Below are 22,313 nucleotides of genomic sequence, written 5' to 3'. Positions count from 1 at the left end.
TAACCTTAACCTCAACTCAAAACCTAATCCTAACCCTCACTCTGGCCCTAATCCTAACCTTAACCTTAATCAAAACCTAATCCAGTTAAGCTCCAGTTACAGAATGGTGTCAGAAGCAGGCCTATAACAGCTTGTTGTGGTTGTTGAGATGGTCTGTATAAAACCTGCTACATGTTTAGTGACTTCTCAGGTAACATCTACAGATATGAACTCAGACTCTCCAAATAAAGTGAAAAACAGCTGAATTCAGCAGATTATGACAAATTTTATTTACACAGTTCATTAAAAGTCTCTTGATAGTCTACTGAATGTGTTCACTGCTGCTACATCATTAATATGTTGTTGATATGCTATTGAGTATTGACTGAGAGCTGATCTACATGATCACATATCAAAAAGCCATCATGACTTTAATCACCATCTTCATCTGGATGATCATCACCTGCACCTCGGGTAAGAAGATATTACATTTCAATTGCATTTCAATTTTTAGCACAAATCATTAAACTCAGCTGAATCTCTTGGTGGACAATTCAAAACATCTTAGCTTGTAAAAGATCTATTTGATTATGAAACAGAATAATGTACAATTAACAAATACATTTGTGTTTTTAAACTTTATAATGTTTTATTTGTTTTCACTATATCACAGAGTATCGTCTTTAATAATCTATATTTGTGTGCTCTCTCTTTCTCTTCAGACTCTTTAGGGCAAGTTGTGCTGACACAGTCTGGAGATCAGACAGTGCAGCCTGATCAAACTGTCACTATTACCTGTAAACATGATCCAGAGGTTAATTGTGTGAATAATCAAGAAGAAGAAAAGATCTGTATGTCCTGGTATCATCAGATTCCTGGAGAAGCTCCTAAACTCCTGATATATTATACTGATGTTAGAGCTTCTGGAGTTTCCTCTAGATTCAGTGGCAGTGAGAGTGGAAACCACATTGACTTCACTCTGACTATCAGTAAAGTCCAGCCTGAAGATTCAGGAGTTTATTACTGTCAGAGTGAACATGACACTGGAAACAGTAACACACAGTGAAAATCATCATACAAAAACCTCCTTCAGTCAGACGGTATAGAGATTGCACTGCTGCACATGCTGAGGGAGTAGAAGACATGACTCACTGACAAAAATAATGATTTCAGGAAAGTATTTCATATATTTCAGTCACCTGCAGAAATTTCCCAAAAAGGGAAAATTGTATCCAAAATATTGGATATAACAAATATTGGAAAACTCACTAAAAATGTTTGATCCAGATTTGGTCAATCAAGAAGTTTGGGTTCATGTCCACAAAGAAGAATGGAAAAAGAAATGAGAAAGGAAACTGTTGTCCTGCTATTTGTCTGGTCTGCTATTTAAGCTGGTCTGAGAAACAGATGATGAGTACACCTAACCACTGTAGCCTAGTGAATAGTTTAACTTGTAGAAACTTGAGTAGTTTAAGTTGTTTGGTTCGTTTCAACTTCAACTTCAATTTATCTTTAATGTATATAAATCAAGCACATAACTAAATCCATATTGTCTTAAGTTTTATCTTAAGTTGTACCCTGAAAGCTACAGAAATTAGACTGACGACTTAATACGGTGCTGGTTTGTGTTGAGAGACAGTGAACAGTGGTACAAGCAGTACTACAGTGGGAGATAATGGGGGAGCGAACAACAGAGGAGGCAATGAAAACAAGAATGACCTGCCAGCTGAGGTCATGCCCTACAAAAAGCAGCCTAGCTAGACAGGCTAAGAACAACTGCGGAGAATCCTCATTTAAATGAGCGATTAAAGAGATGCAATTTCAATAACTTGATTGCATAGAGTTTTTGCTAAATACTATTTATCTGTGGAGTTCACTGTGGAACACTATAAATTTTAGAGGATTTTTTTTAAAATGCCTCAACTAAAGTTAGCTAGCAATCTGTTAAACTAATTACTTGGTTAGCTTGTTTGGTCTTAAAGGAATTATTGCCTATTTTAATGACTTAAAATGAATAACACAATAGTTTACCTGTGCAAAAAGAAATCAACTGATGTTTCCTAGCAGCTCAGAGGGGAGTGAGAGGAGCAGGCAGAACACATTGATTACATCACATGGCAGTGATTGGCAGGAACGTTGCTCCAGGAACAACATTAGGATGTTAATCCAGGAACACGTCCTACTTGAGGAAAATCACATTTACCAGTGCACAACACTGCTGAAACAAAAATATGCAGATAATTATGACATCCAAACAATTTAAAATGTTGGGTAAAATGAGAAAGTACTGCTGGACCTTTAAAATAAACTGCAGTGTGTACATGCCCTGTATGCTGGTGTTAATAAAGAGCACTTCTCATAGCAGAAATCATGGCCTCACCCATGTCTCCTTCTTCGGCAAAATGCTACAATATGTATATGGCGCCTCTAAGCATTGCAAAATAGAGTGTAAGAATAGTGACACAGCATCCTCAGCAGAGCTATTCACCCTATATGCAAACTGGTATGTATCTATCCCGACACTGGAGAGATGACAACAAATCAGTCTTTCAAAAACTTTCATTGGCAAAATCAACACTTGCCTGTCTTCTGTGGCCTGTAGGTGGAGCTATTCAACAGAGGTTTTATGTCTGGCGCAAGTACGGAAGCATTAGCTGCTTTTGAGATGTGCAAACACACACAGCTGTCTTAGTCTCAGGAGGTTTGAGTCTGTTTATGGTGAAACTCAGATTTGCATGAGCTGAACAGATTAGAACACTGTAGAGTTTCTGTAACTGAAACACTACAAAATACTTCAAATAAGTTAATACAGTATCAGTAATGGCTCATCTAAAAACACTGTGATCTCATTCAAGAAGTGGTTTCTAATTTCATTCAAATGCAGATAATGACCACTACTGTCTACATCATTAAAATAACTCCAAATAAAATGCAGAGCTCTCAATACAGTTTTGATTCAAAAAGCTTTATTTTGAAATCATATAGTAAAGCACATCATTCAGGCAGAGAATAAGATTTTGAACTGATAACAACAAAATCTGAAATGGAGCTGAAAACTGTTGAGCAGCTTTTCAGCAGAAACACTAGCACTGCTGTGGGGTCAGGCTGTTGGTGACTGGGCTTTGGCTGCCCTGTCTGGCCTCACAGCTCACTTCTCGTATGTTCCTCCACTGCTGCTCAGTGAGGCTCAGGGTGCTGCTCCAGCTGTAGAGGCCGTTTCCCTTCTCCAGCACCCCCCCACTCACACTCACACCTGACGTCGGACTGTTACCATCCACCTTCCAGCTCAGCGTCCAGTCTGAGGGGAAACCCTTGTTGGCCAAGCACACCAGTGTAGCCTTCCCCTGCTGCAGCTCCACACTGGAGGGGGGCAACACTGTGAGGGTGGGCCGAGCATCACCTGCAGAGAGAGAGAGAGAGAGAGAGAGAGAGACAGAGAGACAGAGAGATAGAGAGAGAGAGAGATGATAGTCAGGAGTTTCTGTTGTCTGAAATAGTCATATTCAGTTCTATCAGTCATTCTGAGACTCTTTCACTTCCTTTTAACAGACTTTATGTTCATAAAGCAGAACTGAGAGCAGCAGCTCATTAAACACATTTCACCATTTATAGTAAACAATCAACATGTTTTTTCTTGTTTAATCTCTTATTTATGAATATGACTGTAGTAATTTAATAAGCAATTTAATAAGTAACAAAAAAGTTAAAGCCCAATTTTAATATATTAATATATACAAATTAATATTCTGGAAAAATGTGGAACATTAATTGTAATTAATTTTCACCTACTGATGAACTAATATAAAACCATATACAAAAGTTTAGACACCTCTCGTCATATTACATATTTTGTGGATTTCCTAAGTGAAATTAAGTTCACAAATTAAAAACAATAAAATGCATTATTTCAGAAAACAAACTTCTAAATATTTTATTACTCAATTACTACATTTATTTATTTATGAAACAAAAATAAAACATTAAATGTGGTCTTTATACATGATTTTTGCCTACATGTTAAATGCAGCAACTGAAATAAATAAAGAAGCAAATTAAAAGAGTTTACAGAAGAATGCTATACTTGAGTTTGTTCCCTATAGTGGACGTGTTTACTCCTTTTAAATTAGAAAATCCACAAAACCATGTAATTTGGCCAGAGATGTTCAAATGTTCGCATACGGCTGTACATTTTATCACTTAGTATTCAATTACAGAGTAAAAATACTAATATAAACTGAATATACATACAAATACAGCTTTTTGTGTGTTATTTAATAACACAGAACAAAGAGAATATTAACTGAAATTCATTATGCTTTTAATAAAACATTGATCAGAGATTCTTAGAAAGAATGAATACATGTGTAAATGGTCTACAACTTAAATACAGCATACTTTTACTCAAAAATAAATAGTTAAAATCCATTTACTTCAAGCCATTGACAAAAGTTCCATAACACGTTTTGTTCTTGTACCAAACTGAACAGTATAATAAGAAGAAAATGACTTACGTCCAACAGAGAGTCGAGTTCCTCCACCAAAAGTCCTCCACAGTGATACAACCTCATTCAGTGTCTGTACAAAAACCTCCTGCACTAAAGCTGCACTGTTTAACTAGAACAACTCAAACCTGCTACACACAATGATCTAATTTATGATTTATAGCAGCTTCATTAACCAGAAAACCCAAACACATCTCAGATGATATTTCTAATTCATGATTTATAGATATTTACAAGGTATTAAATTTCTTCTTAAGGAAGAATTTAATCAATATTTTCTTCTTGCTTAATCTCACATTGATTAAACCAATAAATGACAGTGTTTTTTAACCCTTAAGTCACATCTTTCATTTAGTTCCAACACTGAGTTTGCATCCTCCTCCAAAAAAATCCAGGAGTGAATCCATTGACCATCCAAAAACCTCCAGACAGATTCTGACAGACACAATAAGATGAACTCTGCTGTAAAGTTAAAATTTATAGCAGTATACCGCCCCCTACTGGTTGAAGTATTGAGGTCTTGGTAAGGGAGAGAGAGAGAGAGAGAGAGAGAGAGAGAGAGATAGAGAGAGAGAGAAAGAGAAATAAACAGCAACATACATTATATACCGGGTGGGATTACTGACCAGGCCAGTGACCAATGGCCTCATGCTGCCAGAGAGGGGGGACCACAGACCACAAGACTCAAGGCTGCTCAAGGACTGGGGGCAGTCCACTGCAGATGTGAAAAGTAGATGAATGAATAGCTCTGGAAAAGCCCCCAGTGCCTAAGGGTGGATAATAAAGCAACACATGATCTTCATTTTTAAAGATATTTTGATTATACACACTATAAATTACCCTATTTTCTGGGCACATTGATTTTCATTCATCTTTTCACACACTGCATTGCTCTAAATCCAATTAAACAGGATTAATTATGTGCTCTTTGTAATAAAACTTACTGTTGGTTACTTAAGTACTGACAATGTTTAAGATTGTGTTTATTTTTCCTTTATTTGGTAGTTGTTGGCATCTTTACTATGGGTTATTTTCTGAACTGTGGGAGTGAGAGGCTCTGAAGACACTTGTTCCTTATCAGTGCCTAATCCCTCTCTGATTATACGAACTAATAAGTGTTCAGAACATTTATCTGCTGTTGAAAGTATCATCAATCAGCTTAAAAACAAATCTTGAGCAAATAAAAAACACAAATATTATTTCTATTTAAAAAATGACAGATTATAAACCTTACTCCATGTGAAAAACAGGAAGTGCAGCTGATAGAAGAGGGTTTTGCATGATCACAGCTCCACACACTTTAAGAGAGCTGGTGTGATCAACACTGGAGACTTCAGTCCTTTCAGACTCACTCACACACAGCACAATGATGACCACACTGATTCTACTGCTGACCACACTGACCTTCTTTCCTCAAGGTGAGAGCACATTTATTTCTACACTCTTCTGAAGTGTTGAGTCTGATAAGAATATAATTTCAATACATACAGTGTTTTACCATTTTTCAGATTATATTGATTCTATATATATTTTTTTCTCTCTTTCTTCAGCTTCCCATCAAGAGGTTCAGTCTCCTGAGTTTGTGTCTGTTGAAGCAGGAAAGAGTGTCTCTATTAGCTGTACTGGAACTAGTGGAGTTGATGATGATATGAGTTGGTACCTGCAGAAACCCGGAAAAGCTCCTAAACCCCTGATTTATAGAGCGAGCACACGTCAGTCTGGAGTTCCAGACCGATTCAGTGGTTCAAAATCAGGGCTTAACTTTCAACTGACCATCACAGGAGTCCAGCCTGAGGATGCAGGAAATTATTACTGTATGGGTTTCTATAGTACTCCAGCATTCACACAGTGAAAAAGTGTCATACAAAAACCCCCCTCAGTGTACTTAGAGTGTATTTACACTGCTGCAGCTGAATCTACTGCATGTGTTGAAGGGAGATAAAGACACGAGACACTATGCAGAACTGTAAATACAAAACTACACATACTTAAACAATGTTAGTTATAATGGCAGTCGTCTTCAAATCAGCATCAGTAGGCAAATTTTAAAATTGCTATTTATCAGCAGAAGAAAGTCGAGTTTAAATTCCATTTTAACCAGACCTATGCCCATATATTCTGGGGGGCAGGGCTCGAGGAAGAAAAAAAGGTCAAATTGAATGTAAATGAAATGTCATTTAATTTACAGCTTATGATAAATGCTTTTATCCAAAAAGACTGTCTAATAATCTTTTTCAAAGAAGCCTAACAATTTTTTTTTGTAACAGTGGAGAGCATTGAACCCCAGTTTCAGTGACTCACGGAATACAGCATTGTCTCAAAAAGCTTGGTTCAAGATCTGCTCCACAACTTGTGAACAAACTTAAACAACTTGGTTTAGCAAGTTATTAGAGCTCCTTACTGCTGACTTTACATTTGTAAAATCTCCACAGGTACCAGTGTTGCATCAAAGGGGGCACTCAAGGAGAAGTTTTTTTCTGATCCAATACCAGATAATACCGAGGTTAATATCTCGACCGCCATACAACTACTTTTCAGTACCCCAGGGACAGATCCACAGGGTGCCAAGGGTTGGCAGCTGCCATCCCTTCCACGGCACACTTTTACTACCAGACTCACCACCCCAATTCTGAAGCTCCTAAATATGACACAAAATTGTACAATGTATTAAGTTAAATACAACATGACTATACTCCACAAAACTCATGAGAGTGCAGAGCTGCCACTGAAGAAAAGTGAATACAGATAGAAACAATAACTTTTTTGTGTTAAGTTTGAAATGAAAGAAATGAGCAACTAAGATTTGCTACAACATATTTTTCACATGAACTCTGAAGCTGAATGATTATGAAGTTGTAAACAGACCTAGTTAGATTTGTGTTTTGTGGATGCATCAAGAAGGGGGCTGACCAATCAGAGCCAAGTTGTCATGGCTGTTGTTTGTTGTATAACAATATAGTTTGCAAGTAGTTGACAAATATGCACACAAGCCGTCTAAATGAATGTACGAGATGAAAAGAGAGAACTATATTAGAGCTGCATTCAGTCTTCAGTTATCGTTCTCAGTTTCACTACAGTTGAATTCATCTCAAAGCATGATTAGAAAACGTTTGTGTGGTTTAATTCATGAGTCTTGATTACAACTGCAAATTGCAAGCTTTTGGCCAGCCTATAAAATTGTTTTGGTTAAACATGTAATGTAGCCTATTTCTGTCTTATAATAGTGGACATACTTTGGAAGGACAGAGGGACAAATTCAGTGCAGTGAAATCTACCAAGTTGTATAATGTTACTATGTTACAGAAAATGATTTAGATAAGCATGTTGGTTGCTGTTATTTAGTTTTTTTTTTTTTTAATTTGTTCATAAATCTGCACTAAACAGATCTGTGATATGTAAAAAGATATTGGCCTGCAAATGAAAATGAACTTAAAGCATCTTACATACAGCGGCTGGCATAAACACACGTAGCAAATTTATACCATGACTTATACCACCTCCTTGTTTCCATGCTCATTGTCCATTTTATCAGCTCCACTTACTGTATAGGTGCACATTGTAGTTCTACAATTACAGACTGTAGTCCATCTGTTTCTCTGCATACTTTGTTAGCCCCCTTTTATCCTGTTCTTCAGTGGTCAGGACCCCCATGGACCCTCACAGAGCAGGTACTATTTGGGTGGTGGATCATTCTCAGTACTGCAGTAACACTCATGTGGTGGTGGTGTGTTAGTGTGTGTTGCACTGATCTGAGCGGATCAGACACAGCAGTGCTGGTGGAGTTCATTACCTCAGTGTCATTGCTGGACTGAGAATAGTCCACCAGCCAAAAATATCCAGCCAACAGTATCCTGTGGGCAGCGTCCTGTGACCGCTGATGAAGGACTAGAGGATGACCAACACAAACTGGGCAGCAGCAGATGAGCTATCATCTCTGACTTTACACCTATAAGGTGGTGGACTGACAAGGTAGGAGTGTCTAATAGAGTGGACAGAGAGTGGACACAGTGTTTAAAAACTCCAGCAGCACTGCTGTGTCTGATCCACTCGTACCAGCACAACACACACTGACACACCACCACCACATCAGTGTTACTGCAGTGCTGAGAATGATAGACCACCCAAGTAGTACCTGCTATGTGAAGGTCCATGGGGGTCCTGATGCAGAGAAACAGATGGACTACAGTCTGTGATTGTAGAGCTACAAAGTGCACCTATATAGTAAGCGGAGCTGATAAAATGGACAATGAGCGTAGAAACAAGGAGGTGGTCATTATGTTATGCCTGATCAGTGTGCTATGTTGTATTAACTTTATGACATTTCTTTAGCCCAGATGTTCTTCTTTTAGTTGTAGAGTATTTGGGAAATGGTGGGTGTTTACAGTGTGAAGACACACATATTAGGGTAGGGTCTCTGAGAAAGCACAACACACCCACCTGCGGAGCCACCACTACACAACTGCCCTCAACAGTACAGTTTTGGTGCAGTATATTTTGACCAGACTTCAAAAGGGACATTTCAAGGTTCAAGGGTGTTTTATAAACAATCTCATGACCTCGTCAGTTTGCAGCACCAGATGTACTGTGAGCATCATGTTTGCATCAAATTGGTCCCCTATAGATGATCCACAGTCAGGGTTAGATTTAGGGTTAGGACTATATTTAAAAGAATCTTTTACACTCAACTTCAAATTCAGCTGAATTGAATAGGTATCTAGTCGAATATTTAGTTAAAGACTGACCGAGCATCTACACAGCATCTACAGAGGATCATTAAAATAAAGTGTTACCCTCAGCTTTGTTTTCTGCAGTCAGGAAGACGATTTTCATGCTGAAGACACTTTGCATTAGCAGCTCATGCTTCAGTGCTCTGAGAGAGTTTATAGCTCTGTCAGTTTAACACTTCATGACTGAGAGCTTTTCAGAATAACAACAAGCATTTCTGCATAATCTTAAAGCAAGTATGACTTTGTTAACCATCTTCGTCTGGACATTCTTAGGAAGCCAAGGTAAAGACTTAAAGACAAGAGTTATCAAACAATGGCCAACAGTCTTCTGGATCACTTCTCTTTTTCTAAAATCACTTTAAAAAAATCTAAACAATGACCTGTATTTCTGTCTTTATCTGCAGGGGCTTTTGGAGACGTCATTCTTACTCAGTCTGGGTCTAAGTCAGTTCAGCTTGGTCAGACAGTCACCATTGACTGCAAATCCAGCTCCAAAGTTTACAGATATCCAGAAGGTTCTGTATCTAAAGATTACTACATCTCCTGGTATCTTCAGAAAGCTGGAGAAGCTCCTAAACTCCTGATATATTTCACTACAATGAGATCTTCTGGAGTTTCCTCTAAATTCACAGGTGGAGGCAGTTATTCATCTGGAGGGAATGGTCTTGATTTCTCTCTGACCATCAGTGGAGTCCAGGCTGAAGATGCTGGAGATTATTACTGTTTGAGTACACATAGGATCAGTGGTAGCTATGTGTTCACACAGTGAAAAAGTGTCATACAAAAACCTCCCTCAGTCACTCTGCACTGCTGCAGCTGCCACCTACTGCATGTCAGTTCATGCTCTTTCAGTTTGTTGGATTGCTAAGTAATAAGGAGAAAATGCTGCTTTGAACACTGGGCCTCATTCACCAATATCTTCCTAACTTTTCTTAAATTTGTTCTTGAGAAAGATCCTAAGAAAAAGTCTGTCAGATTCATGACGTGTTCTTAAACCGGAGAATTGTTCACACCTTTGGGCTCTTGAGTGTGTGTAGATTCTTACCTAATAACAAATCCCAAGTAAGAAAACAGTGAAAGTCATCATCTTTGTAAAAACTGTGTTTGTGGGTTTTAAGAATTAATTTCTTCTTAAGAACTTGAATGATATCCCATTCTTAATCCATAGGGTTTAATATATATCCACCCTTTGCAGCTATAACAGCTTCAACTCTTCTGGAAAGGCTTTCCACATGGTTTAGGAGTGTGTTTAGGGGAATTTTTGACCATTCTTCCAGAAGCACATTTGTCAGGTCAGACACTGATGTTGGACGAGAAGGCCTGGCTCGCAGTCTCCCTCTAATTCATCCCAAAGTTGCTCTTCCGGGTTGAGGTCAGCACTCTGTGCAGGCCAGTCAAGTTCTTCTACACCAAACTCACTCATCCATGTCTTTATGGACCTTGCTTTGTGCACTGATGCACAGTCATGTTGGAACAGGAAGGGGCCATCCCCAAACTGTTCCCACAAAGTTGGGAGCATGAAATTGTCCAAAATCTCTTGGTACACGGAAGCATTAAGAGTTCCTTTCACTGGAACTAAGGGGCCGAGCCCAACTCCTGAAAAACAGCCCCACACCATAATCCCCCCTCCACCAAACTTTACACTTGGCACGATGCAGTCAGTCAAGTACCGTTCTCCTGGCAACCGCCAAATGTAAGGCTTGGATGCAGCTGCTCGGCCATGAAAACCATTCCATGAAGCTCTCTTCGCGCTGTTCTTGAGCTAATCTGAAGGCCACATGAAGTTTGGAGGTCTATAGTGATTGACTCTGCAGAAAGTTGGTGACCTCTGCGCACTATGCTCCTCAACATCCGCTGACCTGGCTCTGTCATTTTACGTGGCCGACCACTTCGTGGCTGAGTTGCTGTCGTTCCCAATCGCTTCCACTTTGTTATACTACCACTGACAGTTGACTGTGGAATATTTAGTAGTGAGGAAATTTCACGACTGGACTTGTTGCAAAGGTGGCATCCTATCACAGTACCACACTGGAATTCATTGAGCTCCTGAGAGCGACCCATTCTTTCACAAATGTTTGTAGAAGCAGTCTGCATGACTAGGTGCTTGGTTTTATATACCTGTGGCCATGAAAGTGATTGGAACACCTGAATTCAATGATTTGGATGGGTGAGTGAATACCTTTGGCAATATAGTGTATGTTCCTGCAGATTTTATTTCCAAACTGCATCTAACATGCATCCCACACGTTTCCTAACACTAATGTATCTGATCCAGCCAATTGAAGACTTATGAAGAAGTTAATTAGCTGGAGCAGGTGTGGCCAATTGTGGTTGGTTTAACCCTACAGGAAGGCAGATCTCCAGGACCTGGGTTGGTAAACAATGTCCTAAAGAATATTTTGATATTCTTAATGAACGAAAATGAGACAGGAGTTTGTTGAACTGCATGGATTAGGAAATGGTCATGAAAAAAATAGTAGTCCATTGAGCACAATTGAGAAGATAATGAAAAAGCTTGAAAATCATTAAATTTGCCAGGAAGAGGATGCATTAGCATACTGCCACCACATATAGTGAGGAGGATGATAAAAGGGGCAAAGAGGAACTCAAAGATCATAGTGTCAGAAGTGAACAGCTAAATCTGGGAGTTTTCAAATTTCAAAATTCACAGTTAGATGACACTATCATGACAGAAAGTTTAATGAAAGAAGCCTTTACTAAGAGTAAGCCACAAAATGCAATGCCTGAACTTTGCAAAATATCAGATATAATGTGGTTAGATGATACAAAACTGAATTTTTAGTCTTGCACACTACTGTCACATATTGTAAAAAAAAAAAAAAGACTGCACACAATGAAAGGCACCTGATACTTTTGCAATCCATCTGTTTCTGCAGTCAGGAAGATCATTTTCGAGCTGAAGACACTTTGCATTAGCAGCTCATGATTCAGTGCTCTGGGAGAGTTTATAGCTCTGTCAGTTTAACACTTCATGACTGAGAGCTGATCTACATGATCACACATCAAAAAACCATCATGACTTTAATCACCATCTTCATCTGGATGCTTGTTACACGAACTTTGGGTAAGAATATTTCTATTAGTTACAATTGAAAATTGCTTTATTTTCCAGGTTTTTATTTATTTATTTTTAAGTACATACATGTGATGATTTTAAAACATCTGTAAAACATTTGTAGTCACACTGTTTCTTCATCTCTGCAGGCTCTGGGGCAGGTTGTGATCACTCAGACTGCAGCTAAATCAGCTCAGCCTGGTCATTCAGTCACTATTGACTGCAAATCCAACACTATAGTTCATAGGAATGAGCAAGTGACAGTTACCAAGGGCCGTTATTATACATCCTGGTACCTTCAGAAACCTGGAGAAGAGCCAAAGCTACTGATATATTTGTCTGATGAGAGATTTTCTGGAGTTTCCTCTAAGTTCAGTGGTGGTGGAGGTCATCCTTCATCTGGAGGGAATGGTCTTGATTTCACTCTGGCCATCAGTGGAGTCCAGGCTGAAGATTCTGGAGATTATTACTGTATGACTCTACATAAGATCAGTGGTAGCTGGGTGTTCACACAGTGAAAAAATGTTGTACAAAAACCTCCCTCAGTCACTCTGCACTGCTGCAGCTGGACCTGATGATACGCTTCAGGGTCGGCTGTGGCAAACACACGTCCTCACATGTTCTATAGTAAATTCGACTTTCTTGCGGTTGAGACATTCCAAACAATCTTATAAGTCCAATACACTTGAAAGAGCTGCACTACCGATAAGTCCAGGGCAAGTATGAAAGCATTAGCTGCTGGAGAGACATGCAAACACACACACAGCTGTCCTCGTCTCATGAGGTGCGTTTAACTCAGATGTGAAACTCAGATTTGCATGAGCAGAATGGGTGAGAGCCCTGTAGAGTTTCTGTACTACAGCACTACACAATACTTCAAATATGTTGATACAAAATCTGTAATGGTTCATGTAAAAACATCATGATCGTACTTAAGGAATAGTTTGGGACAAGCAAGAAAGCATTAGTTGCTTTTAAGACATGCAAACACACATACAGCTGTCTTAGGCTCAGGAGATTTGAGTCTGTTTATAGTGTGAAAGATTTGCATAAGCAGAACAGATCAGAACGACACTGTAGATTTTCTGTAACTACAACACTGAAGAATACTTCAAGTAAGTTTAGCCTCTACTGTCTACATCATGAAAATGACTTCAAATGAAACGCAGAGCTCTCAATACAGTTTTGATTCAAAAAGCTTTATTTTGAAATCATATAGTAAAGCACATCATTCAGGCACTGAATAAGATTTTGAACTGAGAACAACAAAATCTGAAATGGAGCTGAGAAACTATTGAGCAGCTCATCAGCAGAAACACTAGCACTGCTGTGTGGTCAGGCTGTTGGTGACTGGGCTTTGGCTGCCCTGTCTGGCCTCACAGCTCACTGCTTGTATGTTCCTCCACTGCTGCTCAGTGAGGCTCAGGGTGCTGCTCCAGCTGTAGAGGCCGTTTCCCTTCTCCAGCACGCCCCCACTCACACTCACACCTGACGTCTGGCTGATACCGTCCACCTTCCAGCTCAGCGTCCAGTCTGAGGGGAAGCCCTTGTTGGCCAAACACACCAGTGTAGCCTTCCCCTGCTTCAGTTCCACACTGGAGGGGGGCAACACTGTGAGGGTGGGCCGAGCATCACCTGCAGAGAGAGAGAGAGAGAGAGAGAGAGAGAGAGAGAGAGAGAGAGAGAGAGAGAGAGATGATAGTCAGGAGTTTCTGTTGTCTGAAATGGTCATATTCAGTTCTATCAGTCATTCTGAGACTCTTTCACTTCCCTTTAACAGACTTTATGTTCATAAAGCAGAACTGAGAGCAGCAGATCACCATTTATAGTTAACAATTATTGTTTTTTAATAAGTCATTTAATAAGTTAAAAAAAAGTTGTAGCCCTATTTTAATATCTTTAAATGGTTATATAAAGAACAAATTAAAATTCTGGACAATTATTAATTAACCTTTGAATTTAATTCATTTTTTGCTACTGATAAACTAATATAAAACTGTTTACAAAAGTTTAGACACCTCTGGTCATATTTCATGTTTTGTAGAATTTCTAAGTGAAAGTAAGCTCTTAAATCAAAAACAATAAAGCACATTATTTCAGAAAGCAATTGTCTAAATATTTTATTACTCAATTACTGCATTTATTTATTCACGGGACAAAAATAAAACATTAAATGTGGTCTTTATATCTTACTTTTTGCCAATATGTTAAATGCAGTAAATGCAATAAATAAACAAGCAAATTGAAAGAGTTTGCAGAAGAATGCTACGTTTAAGTTTGTTCCCTATAGTGGACGTGTTTACTCATTTTAAATTAGAAAATCCACAAAACATGTAATTTGACCAGAGATGTTCAAATGTTCGCATACGGCTGTACATTTTATCACTCACTATTCAATTACAGAGTAAAAATACTAATATTAACTGAAAATTGCACACAAATACAGCTTTTTCTGTGATATTTAATAACGCAGAACAAAGAGAATATTAACATTAATGCTTTAATTAAAACATTGATTGGAGGTTATTTGAAAGAATGAACATGTGTAATAAAAACAGTAGATTTTCAAAATGAATAAATAGTTAAATTAATTTTATTTAAAATATTGTCAAAATATCCATTAATTATACTTTATAGTAGATTATACATTATAATAAGGAGAAAATGACTTACTTCCAACAGAGAGTCGAGTTCCTCCACCAAAAGTCCACCACAGTGATACAACCTCATTCAGTGTCTGTACAAAAACCTCCTGCACTAAAGCTGCACTGTTTAACTAGAACAACTCAAACCTGCTACACACAATGATCTAATTTATGACTTATAGCAGCTTCAATAACCAGAAAACCCAAACACATCACAGATAATGTTTCCATTCCATGATTTACAGATATTTACAAGATATTAATTGTCTTCTTGAGGAAGAAAGAAATGCTTCTTCTTTCATTCACGCAATACTTTCTTCTTGCTTATTCTCACATTGGTCAAAGCAATAAATGACAATCCTATGCCTTCAGAAGAACAAGACAAACAAACTCTATGCAGTTTAGAGCTAAAATTTAGAGTGGATTTATGTCACTCCCTTTTACCAACCCTTCATTCCAACCTAACACTTTTCCTACTGTAATTTATTTCTAAATATAATTTTTTTAGTACCTTGAAATTTAAGTCACATTGTTCATTTAGTTCCAACACTGAGTTTGCATCCTCCTCCAAAAAGCCTAAGAGTGAATCTCATTGACTTACCAGCCAAAAACCTCCAGACTGATTCTGACAAACACAACAAGCTGAACTCTGCTGTGAAGATAAAGTTTATAACAGTTTATTGCCCCCTACTGTTTGAAGTATTGAGGTCTTGGTAGGGAGAAACAAGAGATAGACAGAGAGAAATAAACAGTAAGAGACATCATATGCAGGGTGGGATTACTGACCAGGCCAGTGACCAGTGGCCTCTTGCTGCCAGAGAGGGGGGACCACAGACCACAAGCCTTGAGGCAGCTCAAAGACTGGGGACAGTCCACTGCAGATGTGAAAAGTAGATGAATTAATAGCACTGGAAAAGTCCCTGATGCCTAGGGATGGATAATACAGTGAAAAATTATATCTTCATTTTTTCTATATTGCCAAAAGTATTCGCTCGGCTGCTTTCACACGCATATGAAATTGAGTGAGATCCCATTCTTAATCCATAGGGTTTAATATGATGTCAGCCCACCCTTTGCAGCTATTACAGCTTCAACTCTTCTGGGAAGGGTTTCCACAAGGTTTAGGAGTGTTTATGGGAATTTTTGACCATTCTTCCAGAAGCGCATTGGTGGGGTCAGACACTGATGTTGGACGAGAAGGCCTGGCTCGCAGTCTCCGCTCTAATTCATCCCAAAGGTGTTCTTTCGGGTTCAGGTCAGGACTCTGTGCAGGCCAGTCACGTTCTTCCACACCAGACTCGCTCATCCATGTCTTTATGGAAATTTCACGACTGGACTCGTTGCCCAGGTGGCATCCTTTCATGGTACCACGCTGGAATTCACAGAGCTCCATTCTTTACAAGTGTTTGTAGAAGCAGTCTGCATGCCTAGGTTCTTGGTTTTATGCACCTGTGGCCATAGAAGTAATTGGAACACCTGAATTCAATTATTGGGGGGGGGTGAGTGAATACTTTTGAAAATATAATGTATTTTGATGATACACAATATAATTATTCTATTTTGACACAAAGAAACAATTCACTAGTGATGCCATATTTAACATTCATGTCTGTTCTTTAAGTACTGATGATATTTGAGATTGTGGTCATTTATTTAGTTATTTTTTGTATTTGTTAGTTGCAGCCTATCAGCAGGAAGCTGGTATTCAGTGACATATGTCGCCACAATTGCTACAACCTCAGCAGAAACACATATAAGTGAAAAGGAAAAGTGAAAAACAAAACAGACAAATCAGCTGTAAAAACTTACTTTCAAAACAGATCTTGAGGAAATAAAGAGGACAAATGCTATTCTTATTTAAAAATGACAGATTATAAACTTTAGTGCATGTGAAAGGCAGGAAGTGCAGCTGATAGAAGAGGGTTTTGCATGATCACAGCTCCACACACTTTAAGAGTGCTGGTGTGATCAACACTGGAGACTTCAGTCCTTTCAGACTCACTCACACACAGCATAATGATGGCCACACTGATTCTACTGCTGACCACACTGACCTTCTTTCCTCAAGGTGAGAGCGCATTTATTTCTACACTCTTCTGAAGTGTTGAGTCTGATAAGAATATAATTTCAATACATACAGTGTTTTACCATTTTTCAGATTATATTCATTCTCATGTCTGTTTTTTTGTTTTTATTTCTTCAGTTTCCCATCAAGAGGTTCAGTCTCCTGAATTTTTGTCTGTTGAAGCAGGAAAGAGTGTCTCTATTAGCTGTACTGCATCTAGTGGAAGTGACAGAGAAATTAGTTGGTACCTGCTGAAACCTGGAAAAGCTCCTAAACACCTGATTTATAAGGCAAATAGACGCCAGTCTGGAGTTCCAGAACGATTCAGTGGTTCATATTCAGGGCTTAACTTTCAACTGACCATCAGTGGAGTCCAGCCTGAGGATGAAGGAGATTATTACTGTATGGGGAAATATAGTGCTACAGTGTTCACACAGTAAAAAAGCATTGTACAAAAACAGTGTTCGACAGTACCAAGCTCTACTGCAGGTGTTGAAGGGAGATGAAGACACGAGACAAAGAGCAGAATTGTCCATGCAAAACTGCACACACTCAGACAATGTGTGTGACAGTAACAGTCATCTTCAGATCAGTATCAGTAAGCAAAATTCTAAAAATGCTGTTTATCAGCAGCGGAACATTGAGTTTAACTTATATATACTTATACTATATTAACCAGACCCGTGCACAGAATGACTGTTTATTGATCTTCCCCAAAGCCTAATCTCACAGTGGTGAGAGTTGAACCTCATTCTCTACGACACAGGAGTTACAACATTACCTCAATAAGCTTTGTTTAAAATCTAGTTCACTTAAGGAAAAACTTCATTTATTAGAGCCCCTTACTTCTGACATTTTATGGCGACGCCCCTCTAATTTTTGACTTCAGGAAACGAACATAAAAACCTCTGCTCTACCTTAACTGTATGAAGTGCTGACCAGCACAAACAAACAGAGTAAAACAGAGCGGCAGAGCCAGTCAGAATCTCCGTTTCAGCTGGGAGGAGCTTTCAGACCCGCATTGGTTGGTGCGGATCTGTCCAACCTTTTCTTTAGTTTGGTTTTGACATTTGACTCCACCTGAATTCACTCTGCAACAAACAACTGAACCATGTTGGTTCACGAGGGAATTCAACACCAGAGGATATTTTTTCCACTACAAATTTTCTCTGTACTGTCTGCACAATCTGCTGCTTTACATGGATGCACATGGATCATGGAACATATTTTTAGCCATGCATCAGCGACCTGATTGGTTAAATATAAATTGGTGTTGCATCCCTGCAAAACTTCTGGTCAATCAACAAACACCCACATGTGTAATTCTGTCCACTTTCGCCCTCACAGTTCACCATCCGCACCAAAGGAAAGAGATAAAATATCACAAAAAAAAAAGACTTTAGAGAATGAACTGGGTATGAAAACAGCCTGATGTTCGTCAAAGATGTTTGCTAAGAAATACTGCTATCTAAGGCTGCAGCTACTGAAGCAGCATCAAAACAAACACTGACACTGTTCATGATCAGGCTCAGAGGTGGATAGAAGAGCCTAACACAGTACTCAAGTAAAAGTATTGATACTTGCATAAAAGAAATTAAGTAAAAATTAAAGTACATTCCCCACAACAACTTGAGTAGAAATACAAAAGAAGCAGGTCGAAAAAAAAAAAATGAGTACTGCAGTGGAACTTTTAAGTACAACCAGCGTTTATCAGCATAGGAACTGAAGATTGTGCAGCTCTGCTCACCTCTTTATGGGATTTTTTGGTCTAAAATAAAAAACTCCAAAGTCAGAGATGTAACCAATCACAAAGCAGTACAAGTATTGCCACCATCAAAAAAAACTAAAATTAAACACAAAAAAGGAAGTAGTAACTAAATATGAATGGCTAAAAAGTAACGGAGTAAAAGATTCCTTTAATCACTTTAGTAGGAGTAAAAGTAATATGATTTGAAAATATTCAGGAGAGTAAAAAACCATCAATATGTTACTGAAGAACATTAATAAATGGAACAAGTTACTACTCACCTTTGAATAGGTTTATACAGACATAATATTATCATGACATGAAAGGCAGTTTTACTCAGTGGCCTAATTGCATTTCGTCACTCGGCGAGCTGCTTTTTTAAAAAACAATATCTTCAGTGTGTCTACAGTGGATCATCAAAATAAAATGTTTTGTTTTCTGCAGTCAGCAAAATCATTTTCATACTGAAGACACTTTCGTTTATTTGTTAATTAAGTGAATACTTTCAAAGCAAAACAGGGAACTGGATCACTTGTCTTTTCCTGAAATCACTTTTTTAAATGTATTGACATGTATTTCTGTGTTTATTATTGACTGCAAATCCAACATTGTAGTTTATCGGAATGAGCAAGTGACATTTACCAAGGGCTGTTATTATACATCCTGGTACCGTCAGAAACCTGGAGAAGAGCCAAAGCTTCTGATATATTTTTCTGATGAGAGATTCTCTGGAGTTTCCTCTAAATTCAGTGGTGGTGGAGGTCATCCTTCATCTGGAGGGAATGGTCTGGACTTCTCTCTGACCATCAGTGGAGTCTAGGATGAAGATGCTGGATATTATTACTGTATGACTCAACATAAGATCAGTGGTAGCTGGGTGTTCACACAGTGAAAAAATGTTGTACAAAAACCTCCCTCAGTCACTCTGCACTGCTGCAGCTGGACCTGATGATACGCTTCAGAGTCGGCTGTGACAAACACACGTCCTCACATGTTCTATACTTTTAGTTAAGTGTTTATGCACTTAAGCCATTAAATTTGACTTTCTTGCGGTTGAGACATTCCAAACAATTTTATTAGTATGAAAGCATTAGCTGCTGTAGAGTCATTTAATAAGTTAAAAAAAAGTTGTAGCCCAATTTTAATATCTTTAAATGTTTATATACAGAACAAATTAAAATTCTGGACAATTATTAATTAACCTTTGAATTTAAATCATTTTTTGCTGATAAACTAATATAAAACTGTTTACAAAAGTTTAGACACCTCTGGTCATATTTCATGTTTTGTAAAATTTCTAAGTGAAAGTAAGCTCTTAAATCAAAAACAATAAAGCACATTATTTCAGAAAGCAATTGTCTAAATATTTTATTACTCAATTACTGCATTTATTTATTTACGGGACAAAAATAAAACATTAAATGTGGTCTTTATATCTTACTTTTTGCCGATATGTTAAATGCAGTAAATGAAATAAATAAACAAGCAAATTGAAAGAGTTTGCAGAAGAATTCTACGTTTAAGTTTGTTTCCTATAGAGGACGTGTTTACTCCTTTTAAATTAGAAAATCCACAAAACATGTAATTTGACCAGAGATGTTCAAATGTTCGCATATGGCTGTACATTTTATCACTTAGTATTCAATTACAGAGTAAAAATACTAATATTAACTGAAAATTGCACACAAATACACCTTTTTCTGTGATATTTAATAACACAGAACAAAGAGAATATTAACTGAAATTTATTATGCTTTAATTAAAACATTGATTGGAGGTTATTTGAAAGAATGAACATGTGTAATAAAAACAGTAGATTTTCAAAATAAATAAATAGTTACATTAATTTTATTTAAAATATTGTCAAAATATCCATTAATTATAATTTATAATAAATTATACATTATAATAAAGAGAAAATGACTTCCAACAGAGAGTCGAGTTCCTCCACCAAAAGTCCACCACAGTGATACAACCTCATTCAGTGTCTGTACAAAAACCTCCTGCACTAAAGCTGCACTGTTTAACTAGAACAACTCAAACCTGCTACACACACTGATCTAATTTATGATTTATAGACATTTACAAGGTATTAATTTTCTTCTTAAGGAAGAAAGAAATATTTCTTCTTCCTTTTAATCAATATTTTCTTCTTGCTTAATCTCACATTGATTAAAACAATAAATGACAGTGTTTTTTTTTTTTTTACCCCTAAGTCACATCCTTCATTTAATTCCAACACTGAATTTGCATCCTCCTCCAAAAAAATCCAGGAGTGAATTCATTGACTCGCCATCCACAAACCTCCAGACTGATCCTGACAAGCACAACAATCTGAATTCTGCTGTGAAGATAAAGTGTATAGCAATATATCGCCCCCTACTAGTTGAAGTATTGAGGTCTTGGTGAGGGAGAGATGAGAGAGAGAAAAAGAGAGAGAAATAGGGGTGGTTAACCATTACTGGTTGGTTACTGTGGGATTGAGAGGCTCCAAAGACACTTGTTTCTCTTAAGACCCTGATCCATCTCTGATTGTATGAACTGATAAGTGTTCAGTACATTTATCTGCTGTTGATAGTAACTACGGTCATCATTGTAGCAGCTCATCAGCAGGAAGCTGGTATTCAGTGACAGATGTTGCCATAATCGTTATAACATAACATAACACACAAATAAAGAAAATAAAAAGTGAAAAATAAAACAAAGAAATCAGCTTAAAAATGTAAAAATCATTTTGTACTACAGCACTGCTAAGAAAACAGACCTTGCGCAAATAAATAGGACAAATACTATTCATATTTAAAAAATGACAGATTCTAAACTTTACTGCATGTGAAAGACAGGAAGTGCAGCTGATAGAAGAGGGTTTTGCATGATCACAGCTCCACACACTTTAAGAGTGCTGGTGTGATCAACACTGGAGACTTGAGTCCTTTCAGACTCACTCACACACAGCACAATGATGACCACACTGATTCTACTGCTGACCACACTGACCTTCTTTCCTCAAGGTGAGAGCACATTGATTTCTATACTCTTCTGAAGTGCTAAGTCTGATAAGAATGTAATTTCAATACAGTGTTTTGTCATTTTTGAGTTTATATTCACTCTCTGTTTTTTTCCCTTTTTCTTCAGTTTCCCATCAAGAGGTTCAGTCTCCTGAGTTTCTGTCTGTTGAGGCAGGAAAGAGTGTGTCTATTAGCTGTACTGGAACTAGTGGAGTTGATGATTACATGAGTTGGTACCTGCAGAAACCTGGAGAAGCTCCTAAACTCCTGATTTATGAGGCAAGCACACGCGAGTCTGGAGTTCCAGAACGATTCAGTGGTTCATATTCAGGGTTTAACTTTCAACTGACCATCAGTGAAGTCCAGCCTGAGGATGCAGGAGATTATTACTGCATGGGGATATATAGTACTCCAGCGTTCACACAGTGAAAAAGCATCATACAAAAACCCCCTCAGTAACATAGTACAGAGATCTACTGCATGTGTTGAGGGGAGATGAAGACACGACTCAGAGAGCTGAACTGTGCATGCAAAACTACACACACAGACAGTGTTAGTGACAGT

General features: G+C 38.0%; 1 protein-coding gene and 5 gene segments (V, D, J or C); 4 read left to right on the top strand and 2 right to left on the bottom strand.

Moving 5' to 3' along the window:
• Window positions 1-404: 404 nt before the first annotated feature.
• On the top strand, window positions 405-1,045 carry LOC118804941. The segment is given in 2 exon segments: window positions 405-453; window positions 702-1,045. Coding segments are annotated over 2 exon segments (393 nt in total).
• Window positions 1,046-2,981: 1,936 nt separating this feature from the next.
• LOC118804939 lies at window positions 2,982-7,066 on the bottom strand. The segment is given in 3 exon segments: window positions 2,982-3,379; window positions 4,491-4,525; window positions 7,023-7,066. Coding segments are annotated over 3 exon segments (396 nt in total).
• A 2,355-nt stretch (window positions 7,067-9,421) lies between these two features.
• On the top strand, window positions 9,422-12,802 carry LOC118804938. The segment is given in 3 exon segments: window positions 9,422-9,490; window positions 9,613-9,723; window positions 12,549-12,802. Coding segments are annotated over 3 exon segments (411 nt in total).
• A 725-nt stretch (window positions 12,803-13,527) lies between these two features.
• LOC118804937 (immunoglobulin lambda-like polypeptide 1) lies at window positions 13,528-16,322 on the bottom strand. Its single transcript, XM_036565534.1, has 5 exons — window positions 16,259-16,322; window positions 15,716-15,856; window positions 15,441-15,517; window positions 14,958-15,036; window positions 13,528-13,919 (listed from the first exon to the last, which is right to left on the bottom strand). Exons 1-5 carry the CDS (start codon window positions 16,320-16,322, stop codon window positions 13,603-13,605), a joined length of 678 nt encoding a protein of 225 aa, XP_036421427.1. The 3' UTR covers window positions 13,528-13,602.
• A 610-nt stretch (window positions 16,323-16,932) lies between these two features.
• On the top strand, window positions 16,933-17,492 carry LOC118806015. The segment is given in 2 exon segments: window positions 16,933-16,997; window positions 17,133-17,492. Coding segments are annotated over 2 exon segments (354 nt in total).
• Window positions 17,493-21,661: 4,169 nt separating this feature from the next.
• LOC118806014 lies at window positions 21,662-22,178 on the top strand. The segment is given in 2 exon segments: window positions 21,662-21,752; window positions 21,877-22,178. Coding segments are annotated over 2 exon segments (354 nt in total).
• The last annotated feature ends 135 nt before the right edge of the window (window positions 22,179-22,313 follow it).

This window comes from Colossoma macropomum, unplaced genomic scaffold, assembly GCF_904425465.1.
Source record: "Colossoma macropomum unplaced genomic scaffold, Colossoma_macropomum, whole genome shotgun sequence".
Taxonomy (NCBI): domain Eukaryota; kingdom Metazoa; phylum Chordata; class Actinopteri; order Characiformes; family Serrasalmidae; genus Colossoma; species Colossoma macropomum.
Note: the sequence above shows the minus strand (reverse complement) of the source record. Positions and strands in the feature narration are given on the sequence as shown.